The sequence below is a fragment of the Vollenhovia emeryi genome, unplaced genomic scaffold (genome assembly GCF_000949405.1).
Source record: "Vollenhovia emeryi isolate VEMERY1.0 unplaced genomic scaffold, V.emery_V1.0 DF939155.1, whole genome shotgun sequence".
NCBI lineage: Eukaryota > Metazoa > Arthropoda > Insecta > Hymenoptera > Formicidae > Vollenhovia > Vollenhovia emeryi.
The window spans coordinates 1770708-1785836 of NW_011967211.1; the positions used below are offsets into that span (position 1 = coordinate 1770708).

The 15129-nt window shown below is 40.9% G+C and overlaps 3 protein-coding genes across 5 annotated transcripts in view; 2 read left to right on the top strand and 1 right to left on the bottom strand.

The window, feature by feature from the left end:
* The window catches only part of LOC105565159 (protein suppressor 2 of zeste-like), a 12973-nt gene extending 2946 nt beyond the window's left edge, over positions 1–10027 (top strand). Inside the window, exons 1-6 of one of the 2 annotated variants that reach the window (XM_012018136.1) lie at positions 1431–1806; positions 2612–2765; positions 2842–2932; positions 3043–3146; positions 3248–3633; positions 3817–10027. In XM_012018136.1, coding sequence (XP_011873526.1) covers positions 2651–2765; positions 2842–2932; positions 3043–3146; positions 3248–3633; positions 3817–7548 — 4428 coding nt within the window. In that variant the 5' untranslated portion in view covers positions 1431–1806; positions 2612–2650 and the 3' untranslated portion in view covers positions 7549–10027. Of the gene's footprint in view, positions 1–1430; positions 1807–2611; positions 2766–2841; positions 2933–3042; positions 3147–3247; positions 3634–3816 lie in introns of those variants that run through there. The other variant, XM_012018135.1, reaches the window with a different exon arrangement.
* A 609-nt stretch (positions 10028–10636) lies between these two features.
* LOC105565164 (cyclin-L1) lies at positions 10637–14254 on the top strand. The gene is made up of 5 exons (XM_012018145.1): positions 10637–10863; positions 10955–11204; positions 12003–12187; positions 12302–12886; positions 13273–14254. The coding sequence occupies exons 2-5, from the start codon at positions 10965–10967 to the stop codon at positions 13532–13534; spliced, it is 1272 nt and encodes a 423-aa protein (XP_011873535.1). The 5' UTR covers positions 10637–10863; positions 10955–10964; the 3' UTR covers positions 13535–14254.
* LOC105565163 (leucine-rich repeat-containing protein 51-like) lies at positions 13787–15046 on the bottom strand. Of its 2 annotated transcripts, none has more exons than XM_012018143.1 (2): positions 14894–15046; positions 13787–14731 (listed from the first exon to the last, which is right to left on the bottom strand). In XM_012018143.1, exons 1-2 carry the CDS (start codon positions 15009–15011, stop codon positions 14244–14246), a joined length of 606 nt encoding a protein of 201 aa, XP_011873533.1. In that variant the 5' UTR covers positions 15012–15046; the 3' UTR covers positions 13787–14243. The 2 variants fall into 2 exon arrangements, with proteins under 2 accessions (XP_011873533.1, XP_011873534.1); XM_012018144.1 differs by lacking the exon at positions 14894–15046 and adding an exon at positions 14833–14893.
* Between the last annotated feature and the right edge of the window lie 83 nt (positions 15047–15129).

Here is a 15129-nt window from a genome sequence, read left to right on the forward strand (position 1 = left end):
GTCGTTTCTCCCATCGCTCGGGAGTCAAAGCTGCGAATTGCTCGTTACTTTCGTGAATTCGTTTTTCCTCCTTCATTCGGAGCATTGCCGCGTGGCGTTGATAAGAGCGTCGAAAGTATGAAACCTGAAATGCTCGTTCCGATAAGAGTCCGATCTGAGAAGGCGCAAAGACGCGGCTCGAGAGAATTCATCACTCGTTAGGGCAGTGTCACGGGACAGATAGAAAAGAACAAGCAGGCGCGTCGTTACTTTGAACATTATCCAATGCTCCGAGAAGAATTGCAGCACAAAGGCAGTCTTCAGCGTGCGCTTTGCCGCGTTCGTTTTTTTTTTGTGCGCCGCGCCGCGCCGCGTCGCACGCACGGAGACGCTCGTAGGCACGTGCTAATTTCCGAGGCACGTGTGTCTTTTTGTACGTATCAGCGGTCTTCGTTCATCGTGTTACGCGAACGTGGCGAATTTCGCGAGGTAGTCGCCGAGACTCAACTGTGCTTTATTGCGACAAGGTGGCGTCGACAAGCGAGGAAAAAAAATGCGAGAGATTCTGTAATCCTCGAACGATGCCTCTCGGCTTAGACAGCGTCTATACAATTAATTTGTAAAGATAATCGTGTGCCTATTTACAAAATGCGGAAACTACAAATGCTCTCTCTCTCTCTCTGCGTTGCTAGCCGCATCGTGAATCATGACGCGTTATTAACGTCTGAGATAGTATTCGGAGTCCCGCGTTTTCGCACTCCCGCGTTTCGTTTGCCGCGGTGAGAATTTCACTCCTCTTCTCTCGGGGCAGCTCGGTATAAATAGACGTAGTACTAGACATTGCGGAACGCGCGATAATACCCAAGGCACGCTCGAGGACTCGGGGGAGCGTAGTAAATTCGGGCAACTAACGATGGGATAAACCAGGATAAACGTCGTATAAATGGAATTATTCCTCCTTCTTTCCGAACAACTCCTTACGCGTCTTGCTCTCTTTGCTACTCTTCGCTTCCGTAAACTTCCGCGTCCTTCGATCGTAGCTTATTATCCGCAATAGGATGCTCACAAGTCTTTTTCGCTCCTTTGATTCTGCGAGGAATTTCCTCTTGTAGCGAATTCGGTTGCTTGCACTAGTGCGCACCGAGTGCGCGTTAAGACTTGTTTATAGCCGATTCTTATGTTCAAGATTGTCGTAAATACATGTTCCAATCTGTATTGATCATTTTACTGAAGCCTAATCTACAATGTGCTGTCTGCGTCTGGAAACATTCTATTTTATATAAACAAATGAAAAGGCTTCAAAAATTGGTCAACACTGTACGATTATACAATTTATCAGCTTGCACAAATTTCTTAAACGTATTCATTGGCTAGAAAGTAGAACGTTTCCAGACGCAGAGAGCACGTTGTAGATGAGGCTTAAAAAGTATTTCAAGAGGTATTTAAGATGATCCTTAAATATAAAAATTGACTGTAAACAAGTGTTAGTGCGCACTAGTGCAAGCAACCGAGTTCGCTATTAGATTCAGTTGGGGTTTTTTTTTTCCATAAATGGAAATGGAGAAATAGATGGAGATATCGAACGCCACAACGTTAGAAGAAAAAGACGTGTCCCGATGTAAATGGCGGAATCCGTTCTGTTTGGCGACACACGTGCTCGCGTTTACGATGACGCGCTTGTCAGTTCGGTACTCGGTAGTACGTATAGCTTGCGGTGCGACTTGTGTGTCTGTACGCGGTCGAAAGAGACGAGAGGAGCAAGGAGAGATGTAAAACTCTCTCGAAATTGTTGGCGTATATAAGCAACGAATGTTATGCGATAACTAGGTGAGTCGAGCTTATCGTCGGGCCGCAAAATACCGCGATATTCGATCAATACCGTGAGGTATACATTCGACGGGCGTGCACACACGCAAATGTACAGCACGTTGCGAGGGACGTTTGGCGGTTTAGCCGTGCGCCGCCGGGCGAGCGGAAAAATGGAAAGGATGATTCTGAAGAGAGACGGGAATAGGGAACGCGCGTACCCGTATACACGGACAGGCTTGAGCCGCGAGCGGCCTGCGGCCTGAGGCCTGAGGGGAGGGGATCGGCGGGTAACAACGGGATGGTAGCTACCTGAGCCACCTGAGGAACCTTTGGGAAATTCAGCTAGGCATAATGATAGATCGCTGGCACTTCTCTATCAAAATTTGAGTCGCGAGCACAGCTGTTGGGGACATTTCCAACACTTTCGGAGCAAAGATTTCGACGACGCCAACGAGACAACCATGTTTCTCGCCGTTTTCACTCGTTTCGACGCGATGTTGCACACTTTGTACTTTATCGATCTCTCGACAGAATATTGTGTATGTAATTCTGCTCCATGTACTTTCCTATTTATTTTATATTACATTCTTTTTTTCCTTTTTTTCCTTCACGTGTAATTACGTGCGATACGGCAGACGAAGAAATCTTTTGCAGTCACAATTTTTATTGACTATCGACGGGCGCGTTATTTTCTCTTAACATACGATACAATACACAATATTAAGAAATTTGTGTTCACGTGGCAAAACATGATCCAAATAATTAAACGCTGTGTCTTTAAGTCTAGAATTAACACGTTGCGTGCAATGATTTCTCTTTGCAGATTTGGTGTTTTGCTGTTTATTTGCAAAACAAGGGAGACATGGCTGGTATCAGCAATAGGACACTCTTGCGTAGTATCAATCCACATCTAATCTGTCTACTATGCAGGGGCTACCTTATAGATGCCACAACCGTAGTAGAGTGTTTACACTCCTGTAAGTAAAATCTAGATTTAAGTAGTTGAAATTTCTCTATTGGATCAACAGCGTTGAATAATATCTTGTCATTCAGTTTGTAGAAGCTGCATCGTCAAGTATCTCAATAATGCAGCGCATTGCCCGACATGCAAACATACAATCAACAAGGCGAAGCCAAATATTAAGTATGTATTTATACAACTTTTTATATCGGTTATATGCATTTTTAATTTTAAGTAATAACAGACGATTGGATTATTATTGAAGATTAATTGAGATTGCGATCTCTTTGCAGAGCTGACAAGACGTTACAAGAGGTCGTGTATAAATTGGTGCCCGGGTTATACCATAAGGAAATGCTGAAAAGGAGAGAATTTTACAAGAAGCATCCCGAACACGGTAATTAGTCGTTCCAGGGCAGTTTGCGTATATCTCGACATGATATTCGTAATTAATAAAACGACATTGTAAATATTAAATCTTAATTTTCAAATAATTAGCAAGCTCGGCAACGCTGGAACAGCGCGGCGAGGATGTAAGCGGACGTTTAATATTTAATCCAGAGGATGTAGTGAGTTTGAGTTTGGAGTACTTGCCGCCGGGAGCAGATGCATTGTCCGTATTGAGTAACAACGACATGGATACAAGCAACTCGAACAATGCCAACAGTACTAACGATAGTAACAGTAATTACAACGGCAATATCGCTAACAGAAGGTATTTGCAATGTCCAGCTCTGGTAACTGTGGCACACCTCAAGAAATTTATAGCGATGAAATATAGCGTTGACATGACGAGATACTCGATCGAGATTTGTCATCGACGCGCGACACTTCCCGAAAACTGGACTCTTATGGACGTCGCTTATATTTATGCGTGGAAAAGGGTTTGTATCATCAATAACTCGTTCTCAAATATAGTACATAAATTTCGTCAATGTAACAACAAGCGTTATAAGCTAGATTTATATTCCTGCAGCACGTATCTATTACAAATATATTCTATAATTAATATATTTTCTTTATATAGAAAGGAACTTTTATATTATTTAATTAAATTTTTTGTGCAGATTGCACCGATGAGGTTTTTCTATCGCGTGGCACAAGAGGAACAAAGACTCGAAGCACCGTCGCATCAAAGACCATCGACTCCAGGACTCGGAGCTCGGGACTGTGTACCACCGAATGAGGCGCGGAATGACAGTAACGTAGAGAATAAACCTGTTAACAATATAGAAGCTTCTAAATTAACGATTAAGCCTGCGAACGACAATATTGAGACAACAGTACCGGCAAAAGATTCAAAGAAGATTACCAATAACAAGATAATTTCGCCTGTAAATCGCAAGCAAACAACAGTCTCCAAAAATGAAACTACACCGACGACGACGACGACTACGACGACGACGATGATGACGACGACGACGACGACGACGACGACGACGACCACGACCACGACAATGATGACGTCGACGACGACGACGACGTCGACCACGACCACACCCGCAATATCATCAACGTTAACGACACCAAGTGTCACAAAAGCGTTGACCACAACGGTAACAATTACTTCTCCCTCATCAACAACGACTGCATCTCCCTCAACAGCAACGAAAACATCTCCCTCATCAGCAACGAAAGCATCTCCCTCATCAGGAACAAACACATCCCTCTCGACGACATGTAGCGATTCGAATAAGCAGATAAAAAGCCCTATTAAGATACTGAAGAATCCGGACGGAAGATACGAAGTGTTGAAAAGTCCGCCCGCTGCTACCGTAACAGACGTTAAGAGTCCCACGAGTCCTAATCCCGAGTTTAGTGTTGTGAATTCTAATGGTGTAAAGCTAACGTTGAAGCAGTGTTCGCCACCGCAGAATAATAACTCAAAAAAACCAAAAGTCATCAGCAATATTTTACTGCGTCCCGGCGTCCAAATAGAGAAAAATACGCCACAGCCATCGAGTGCATTAATGACGCAGCAATTGCAACACCAAGACAAGGACAAACTTACGACGACGAGTACGCCATTGCCGAATAAACAGGAGAAGCAACGGCGTAAAGTAACCTTCATGGATCGATCTCCGACATCTGAGAAAACCTCTCCCACTACCAGTATTACAATGCCGAGAACCGCATTGAAAAAACCGGCGGAGCAACAGGACAAAAAGCAATTCCTACAAGGTTTTCAGTTGACCGCTAGAGAACCGTCATTGCCGGATGATAGCAAATTGAAGTCTCCCGTTCGAGACATTAGCATTGCAACGAGCACCGCTAAATCTTTTCAAAAGAATAATGCGATACCGAAAATGGAGGAGTCTCCTAAGAAAGATCCTGTTGAGGTCAAGAAGAAGAATAACATAGAAAATACCGGCTCAAACGTGAATAATAGAACCACCACGACAAACGTGAGTACAAAACGTGTTGCCGGAGTGCCTACCAACTCGCGAACGTACACACACAAAACCGACGACGCGGATGGACGTGCGAGTAATTCAGGAACGAGTCCAAACAGCAGCAATCGTGCTATTAAAACAGACGTGTACACCTTCTCCAGCGATCCACCGATTGTTCCAGCTGGAGCGGTCAAAAGAAAGTGTCCTCCAGGTGTGCCGATTGCTGATTTGAAGCGTCGAAAAATATCGCAGGTTGGACAAAAACATCAAATGAACAAGAAACAAAATTCTTCATATAATTCCGCTGCTAATAAGCTATCACCGCGTACCTCTTTTAATGCCACAGAGCATGTTCCTGTAAGCAGAGCAATCACCATGGTAACAGATCACGATGCCGGATCGAGCCGCATATCCAATAACGTAAGTAACGCGAATAACGTGAAAGCATCGACTGGTCCATTGCTCTCGAACGATACTAGAGATCTGCTAGTGGACGGCTACGGTTTAAATATTCCGGCGAGTTTGAGCATAACGCTGACTTCGCCTAAATCTTCGGGATCTTCCGGACAATTGGTCGAATCTAACGAGTCTGTCGACAATAGCCGAAAGACTACGTCGGGCAAAGTAAATCCCAGCATCACATTGAATGACCGTTCAGTCGATCCACGCGTGTTGAAAGCTCTGAAGACCGGGCAGATTAGAATGCCAACTCCTCCGCCGAAAGCTAAGCCAATAACGACAGCAGCTTCGACGGCGGCGACGACGACGACGACCACATTGACGACCGATCGTGGGGAGGCGGCGAGTCAACGTACAACACTAGCCGTCAAACGGAAAAAAGAACACGAATCATCCAGGGACATTCTGGACCTGAGCGGAGGCAACAGAAAGATGGACATACATCCTCTGAGAATTCCACAGCCGGTGCCGAAACTTAATAAGACTAATAAAGTTACAGCAGACAGAGATAATATGCAACCACCGGGAGGTATCTCCGACCAAGGTCAAGTGGTTACGCTCATGAGTGGTCATAGATATTACCGCACACCACCGGGCTCTCTGACACCCGCCGCTCATCGCGTCAACGATTGTCCCTTGCCACCATCGTCATCGCGCACGCCTGTCTACGCGCCGTCTTTCGGTAGTATCAACCGATCGAGCTCGGATCTCTCCTCTATCTTCCCAAGTCTGCCTATTTACGCTCTTCAACAGGCGCCGAATCTTCAACAGTTTCAGCAGATGGACACGACGCGGTTGAGATTGACACAACCGCGATCCGCTGTGGAAAGTAGAGCAATTGGAAGCGGTGACAACATTAATTCCACTATTAGCAGTGTACCGCCGAGAAGTCATCTGGCCGCTCAGTGCGCACCCATTAAGCCGGCGAGATCTTCCGTAGCATCCTTAGCGGTTCCCATTAACAAGCCACCCGCCGAAAAATCCATAAACAATTGTGTCGGCCGATCAGTCTCGGTTGACACGAATAAACCTCTAGCTTTTCGTAACAACGAAACACTCGAACCCACGAATGAAGCTTCTCGTGTCCAAAAGAGATACTCCTCGAGTGTCGAAAGTACAAATAATGGATTCTTATCACGAAACGAATGCGCAAAGAATAACGATCAAGCCACAAATGAGACAATTAGGAATTCGAGTGCCGAGTCCAGGAACGAAACTGTCAATACTGATAATTCAGTGCAGCAGCAGCAGCAGCAGCAACAACAACCACCACAACAACAACAACAGCAGCAGCAGGAGCAACAGCAACAGCATCGCGAGGCAATGAGTCCTAATATTGTATCATCGACGGCTTCAACACCACCACCTCCTAGCAATGGTGGCATAAATGCAAGGAATGAGGTTGGTGCTAACAACAGTGATACTAACATGAATAGCAACGATTCGAATAGAGGTAACAACGCGACGCCTGGTCAGACGAAGAGCACCAGCTCCGAGGTAATGTGCAGCAAATCGCCGGATAGTCCGGATTCCAGTTCGATCACAGTAGAGAATTTGAGCACGAGTAAAGGCTCAACCTTAACTGATCGGGAAATGCCATGCCCGACGGACGCCCAGACGTCGCCGGACACGGCAAAGGCCTCGGAATCAACAGTGAATCCAGATAACACCACCGTCGACAATTCGACCGCTAATGGCAACAAGAATAAGTCGCCCAAGAAATCGGATCCGAATGAAATCGCGAAACAATTGACTTCTGTGCAAAAAAGTTTGCTAGCAGTTTTTCCTTCAACCGAATGGGCGAAAAATCCCATAGCTGCCCAACATCTGGGAAACTTTCTTAAAAGTTTGAATGCCACGATAAAGAGCGAGACATTCACCGAAGGATCCAAGACGGAGAAAATCGATCGGAAGACCATCGGTAACGAGAAGAAGGAGAATCGGTAATGATTTCTTCGTGAGAATGAGACAGTATCCAAGGCAATTGCGAGCGATCGTAATAATGAAACTTATGACATTTCAAAAACGATATGTCTACGTAATATTTAATATTTACATGACAACTCGACACAGGATTTTACAACTTTGATGAGGATTTTGTTTTGTTCATCTTGATCGATTGTAGACTAAAGATTTAACTGAATCGTACCTAATTGTGTCTCGTTATACACACGGAAAACAGTGGTGAGAAAAATGTGTGGCAAGCCGAGCACGGATAAACTCTGAGACACTGCCATGCAAATGGAGAGATGCACGAAATTATTTTTAACTGACAATGAGATGTACACAGTTACTACAATTCGCGCAGTGCGAGGAGAGAAACTTACAGACGAAAACAACATTACGTTATACTATATACGCATATTATAAAAATACATATGTAGTGTAAAGAGCAGTAGACCGAAAATCTTATTTTTTCAAATTTTTAAAAGTAATCTCACACATTGAAATAATCTATATGAAATGATCTATACAGACATCGCTAGTTTGAAAAGAAACTTATAATATTCTGGAAGAACGCTATTGTTTTAATCTGAGAATTATGCATATAAAAAAAACATGTTTTAATCAATACCATAATTGATCAGTTGAAATGGCTCATCCCGCAAATGAGTTGTATCTTGCATATTTGAAGAGCCAATGCTTTCGGAATTTGCTATTACATTTGGATCCTCTAAAACGAATTATCTAATAATAATGTACAGTCCAATCTCTGTATTCTTAACATGTCGGGACCAAACTCTCTGTATTCTTAACATTTTCTTTCGGATCTTGTTCTAATGGCATATGCAAAGAATGAAATTTTTGGGTCTCTTGGTCTGCACGAACAATTGCATGTATGATGACATATGAATACAGATAAAGCAAATGTGAAATAGTAAATAAAATTATGCGTAAAAAGATACTAAGAATACGGGGAGATATTAGGAATGTGGAGATTCGACTGTAAGTGACTGTTTACAATTGTATAGAGAAAGTAACGAAAAGCCAAAGGTAGTCCAAGCAAATTGCAAACCGTATTCGCATCCAATCTTTCGAATTTTCCTTATTATAAATTCAAAGTCATCTATACAATATATATGTCGCACAAGTTTCTTGTGTAATAAAACTTTATTAGTTCATATCAAGTGTTAGAAAATTGCAAATTTCAAGTATTTTTGATCTTCCATTTTATACTTAGCATCATCGGATTCTGATCTCAGAATGTAGATTTGAATCCGAAAAACAGACATTTAAAAGTTGAAAATAATTGAAAAATATTTATAAAACTACAATTTTTTAAACGACACATTTTATATTGTTCTTACATAAACACCGTATATGAAGCAAATTTATGAAGGAGGAATATTCACAGGATTTTTTCATAGAATTGCGAATTGTTAACAAAAAATTATATTTTAATGTATCAAGCTTTTATTTTTATCTCAACTATCTATAGCTATATATTTTATTACATAATGTATGTCGCACTAAACTGGAGATAAAGATTATAATACATGATGCGAATACTGTTCTATATATATATACATGTATACAAATCAGAACAATATTCTTCGAAAAGAATGAATAGTTCAGTCAAGTGCTGTATTGTTAGTCTAACTTAATTTTTTATGTTATGTTTCATGTATTAACTTGCGTAATATCGACACGTTGTATAATAATTGTTGCATACGTTATGCGATCGCGCGCAATGCGTTTGTATTATATTAATTATTGTATTATTTCGGAATTGTATATATTTATAATTATTATAAAATAGCAAGAGAGCGGGACAAAGTTCTTGCCTCAAGATTTCTGTTATTTTATAAATCGGAAGTTAATTGAGTGCGTTTTCCTGTGTTTAAGTATTAATTTTGAAGAAAGTAAAATCGTATATAATGAAAATAAATATAAAATGAAATACACGACGATCACGTACAGTCGTGGTCAGAGAGGTTGTCCGACGTTTTATGCTAAATTTCGGAAATACAGTCTATGCGAGAGATTATAGCTTTTCCTCATAGATATGTGCAGTAATGCATTATTAGAGCAAAGGAATGATATGTACCAATATCTATGCAATACATGCGAATTCCGAAAACTTTTTCTAAAACGTCCAACAACCTTTCTATGACCATACACCTGAACATAAAACACTGACATGAGCATTCAGAGTGTTGTGAGCTCATTACAATTGAATTACGTTCCTACTGTAAATTTGTTCTCCGACTTACGTCAACAAAACAGAAACGTGATTTTTATTTCTCGTTCTACGTATTATCATGTGACAAATGTGAAGCGTATTGTCATTTGACAAATCTGAAGAAAAGAAATTGATATACGAACATTCAACCAGTTCACATTATATTTTATCGTGTATTACTTTGTACAATTCTTGTATACAATTTATGTTGCATCTATTTCCGAATAAATTTCTTCTAAAGCATTTTTTTCTATTTCTCTCGAATCTTTATAACAGTTAAGTAATGCACCGTAAATTAGCTATTCATGTTACTGGCAGTTCCATACATAAAGCAATCTTAAATTGTTAGATAAACATAATATTTTTCTAGTGCCATCACGATTGTAAAGTCATTAAAAAATATCGTTATGTTAGATTTATCACAAATTTACTTTGTCTTTACACCAAATATGTCGTTCTCCGAAAAAACGACGTTACGCGTGGTTCCTGTGCATGTGTCGGACACATATTTATCTTGCTTTTTATATTTTTTAACTGCTACTTTACCTGCGTTCATGCTTTCCAACAGCTATATTTTCAAACTTGAAAGCATATAAAGATTTAGAAATTAACTTTCATTTTAAAAAAATATAGCTGTAAGCTATAGGCATAGACATAGTATATATAGACTGCGCGTTCCCTACTTGACTCGCGTGAAAACATGTGCCAACTTTAGAACGAATACGTCATTGGCTAAAACTTTTCTCATTTCAAATACCAATCTTAAAACGCGAATATAGATTCGTGGGTCGCAAAAGTTGTGTTTTTTTAACACAGAAACATTCCGAAGTTGTCACACTTGCATACGGTATCCATCTTTCTTTTCTTCGGGCTCAACGGCTTCGGCGATGACGGCGATCGGCATTGTCGACCAGTGATCCCAGCACAGATATCTCTGTGGATCCCAGTTGGTGTACTTATAAGTTAAAAAGAACGTATACGCTATCGAGCGGCTGTTGAAGCTAACGCTACTGCGCATGCGCCTGAATTCCTACGAACTAGGATCACTGTTGCCGACCATTGCCTACTGTCACCCTAAGGTACTCCTTCCATCACTGTGCAGGTTATCTGATGTTGCGAATTTGTACGAGCTGTTTGTGAATTAATATCTCTGTCTGTGAATTAATTAAGCGTTTCCAAGATGAATGCGAAGGAGAATTCAACGGCGCCCACGACGAAGGGCACAAACGCGTCAAATGCGCCGAATGCGAAGCCCTACGGCAAGATCGTATTGTCGTTGCAAAACTGTCTCCTGCCCGAGGACAAGCTCAACTCCACCCCGTCGCATTCGGATGGTCTTGACGCGGAAACTGAAACGGACCTGCGGATATTGGGATGCGAACTCATACAAACGGCCGGGATTCTGTTAAAATTACCTCAGGTGGGTCTTGCCGCGCCAATATGATTCGAGTCCGAGTCTAATTTAAATCCTAACCACAATGTTTCTAGACTAGTCTAGAAATCTTTAAGTGTAGTATACTTTCACGTGTCTATGCATTAACCGTTATCCCAGTTTTGCGCGTTTCATTTTGTTTGGATTGTATACGCTATCACTCTACTTAATTTTTCTCAATTCGTATTGTTGCAAATTTCCACTTGTAGTTTACATGCGTTAATATCGATTGGGTAAAACGTTGCCAAAATTTGGCATTATCGAAACAATATATGGGATTAAAAGAGGTAGTTGAATTGTAAGCTTTGCTAAATCCTACAAAAAGTCCTACGGAAATAGATACTTGTACGTAGAATTTTCTTTTCTTTCCGATAAGATGTTTAAGCGTTAAAGCAATTCTGTCTAAAAGTATATCTGATGACTACGTTATTGAAATTTCTTATATGTTAAAAAGTTATTTGCTATTGCGGTTAATCCTAAGGCTTTAACCCTTTGCGGACAGAATTTACAATTGTACAATCGTTTGCTTAGTACAAAACTGACAAAAACAGCTCAAGTTGTATGTACTTTCCAGAGTCTCGATTTGCAGAGTGGCTAATGTAGACAAATGAGAGTGACAATGTGCTGGATGTAAGTCGACATGTGTTGCACAGCAAAATCCAAGTGCGCCGACAGAAATCTCTCTACTTGTGTCCATAAAGGGTTAAATATTGTCGATACGTCAAAAATTATGTTATAAAAGAGTACAATCTAATCGTTGTTTTCGTCTTTTTTTCATTTTCGCAGGTTGCAATGGCTACGGGGCAAGTAATATTCCAACGGTTTTACTATAGCAAGTCTTTAGTTAGACACAATATGGAGACTACTGCGATGGGTTGCATCTGCTTAGCTAGCAAGATCGAGGAAGCACCTAGGCGCATCAGGGATGTAATCAACGTCTTTAATCATATAAAACAAGTATCCAGCCAAAAGTAAGTTGCCTCTCTTATTATTAAGGGTATTTTTAGGCATACAAGCTAATATGAAAATGCTCGAAAAGTAGAAAAAGAATTAGAACTAAAACTCATCTGCACAATTTGTTTCAGAGCGATACAACCCGTGATTCTCGATCAGAATTATGTAGCTTTGAAGAATCAGGTGATTAAGTCGGAGAGGAGAGTGCTGAAAGAACTGGGTTTCTGCGTTCATGTAAAACATCCTCACAAAATCATTGTAATGTATCTGCAAGTGTTGGGATATGAGAAGAATCGCACGCTGATGCAGCAAAGTTGGAACTATATGAATGACTCGTTGCGCTCCGACGTGTTCTTGCGTTATCAGCCAGAGACAGTGGCGTGCGCGTGCGTTTATTTGGCCGCTCGTCAGTTGCAGCTGCCTCTACCCACACAACCCGCTTGGTTCTCGCTGTTTGGAGTCAGCGAGTCGGCAATCAGAGACGTGTGTCGACGTATATTGCGTCTTTATTCACGGCTTCGCGTAAGACCTGAACAGTTGGAGAAACGCGTCGAAGAATTGCGACGTCAGTATGAAGAGGCAAGAACTAAAGCGCGCGGCGGAGACATTGACGGGCATACCCCAAGCCCACCGTTGCCAAAACATCACAATGCCTGGGGGGGATTCATCAGTCGCAGTGGCACTCATGCAGCTCCCGAAAGAACAAAGTCGCCTAGGTACGATAATGTCTTGACACGAATATAAAGGCCTGCATCTAAATGTTAGAACTTTGTCCAAGTTCTAGCATCGTGGACACAGGCCTTGAAATAACAAATGAGGATAAACGCGCACATGTATAAAACTATTACAACGTTTGATTATTTTTAATTAAAGATGTAGAGCACTAAGATAATTATGTCAATCTTTAGTAGTGTATTTATTTCATATAGTCACAAATTACGATAGCTCTTGTGCATTACATTGTCTAATTTGACTTGTGGAAATCAATGTGGTCATTATTGCTTGCAAAATTTTACATTGATCTTTACATCATAAAAGTTTATGAATAGAAGAAATTTCTCGTCAACGCGTATATTCTCAAATACTATTTCATGTATTTCAGGCGCTCAAAATCTCCAAGTACTTCCCCATCGCGATGCGAAGAAACAAAGTATTCCAGTAAGCGAAAAAGGCATAGCAGAAGTAGATCTCGAAGTCACAGTCATAGTAGGTCCAGTAAATCCAAAAAGACACAACGAAGACGATCAGGTAGCCACAAGTCGTCACGAAGATCGCGTAGTTATAGATCGCGAAGTCGCTCACGGGACAGAGATTTGGAGAAATCGAGCAAACACCGTAGTAAGCGTAGCAGACGACTACACTAAGTACCGACATATTTCTAGAAGTGTTACATTATGTTAGGAGATATGAATTTATTTACGATTGTAATCAATTTGTAATATACAGCGAGGTCTATTTCCTTTCGCTTATTTCAAAATTAATACTCCGTTTTCCGAGATTACTTTGATTTCGGAGTTTCACATACCAATATTACACGTTACATTCTCGCAAGCGTTTTAACATTTTTATTGTTTACAAGTATGTAATTTTTTAATATTATGAGGCCGATAAATGTGTTTTTTTTTAAATACTGAGCTTAACGGGTAAAAGCATTTTCGTCAGTTTTTAAAAATCTGTTTGGAAAAGAACAACGATATAATTTTAAATATGTAATATCGTATACTTTTCTAAATTTTTATAATGACTGACAAATCTAAAAAAAATATTTAGTAGGAATGATGTAAAGCAGCACTTGTGTGTGTATACAACAGTGTTTATGATTCCACTTCTAGAAATTACAATAGTAATTTTATGATAATTGCTTAACATTATTTACTATAAGATTAAATTTCAATAATCAGATATGTATCGTTCTCAGAATATTAATTTGATTATGCTGTCATATTTTGTGAAGCCACCATACCTCAAATAACCGTAAGTAACGTGGTACAATGTTAGAAGCAAAGTGCGAAGATGAAAATATCGAGGGAATGTGTGAATACCAACAATACGCAATGATAGAAAAATAAAGTTTTATATTCGTATCCCAGGTTGTATCATCTTGAAAAATCCTACGGGCAGCGCCTTTTTCTTTTCAGCAGCAATTACTGGCGAAAAGTCCAAGACGAGCAACTGTGGGAGAAGATGTACGATGTAACCCCTGTAGCAAGGAACGTCTTCAATCGGATTACCATGTAACGTCAGCGACCTGAGATTTTGTAGCTTCCTGAGCTTTACAATGTCCGCGATATTTGCGATTTTATTGCCGTGCAAGTAGAGAATTTTCAAGTTTGTAAACTTCTCTATGTCTTTGTCAACTTGGTTTATCTCGTTGAAAGACAAATCCAACCAACTGAGATACGCGGGTTCATCGAGAACTCTGTCCACGAGACGTGCGAGACCTTCCATCGAGCTCAGCAGATTGTTGCTCAGCCACAATGTGCTGGTTATATAACGGTCCTTGAGCGTTCTCACTGGAGCTTTTCCAGTGCGTATTACTTGCGCACGTTTCTCCATCAATTCTGTGAGAGGTAAAGCAAAGAGATACACTTTTCCGTGACCGCGTAACGAGGCTATGCAGCGCGCGTAATATTGTGATACGTCAATTGCAATAGAAAATTACTTATGTGCACCATCAAAACTCGCAAAATAATAAATTAAGAAATGACATTCAATCCATGTACCGTCCACGGTGGTGGCCTTTTTAAACGATAAGTCTAACGGTGGGGCGACTAGCATTTCCTGCCGTTCGTTTCGCTTGTAATCCGAAGTGTGATCTTGCGGAGAATAATTAGCGCTCATCGTGGATATACTTGAGCTTCGCCGGCAACCTCTGTTAAATCTCGAGAAACATTCGAAGTTGATATCTCGCGGCTTACCGCAAGTTCCATTTTAACTCACCACTTCCGGACGAGCAGTG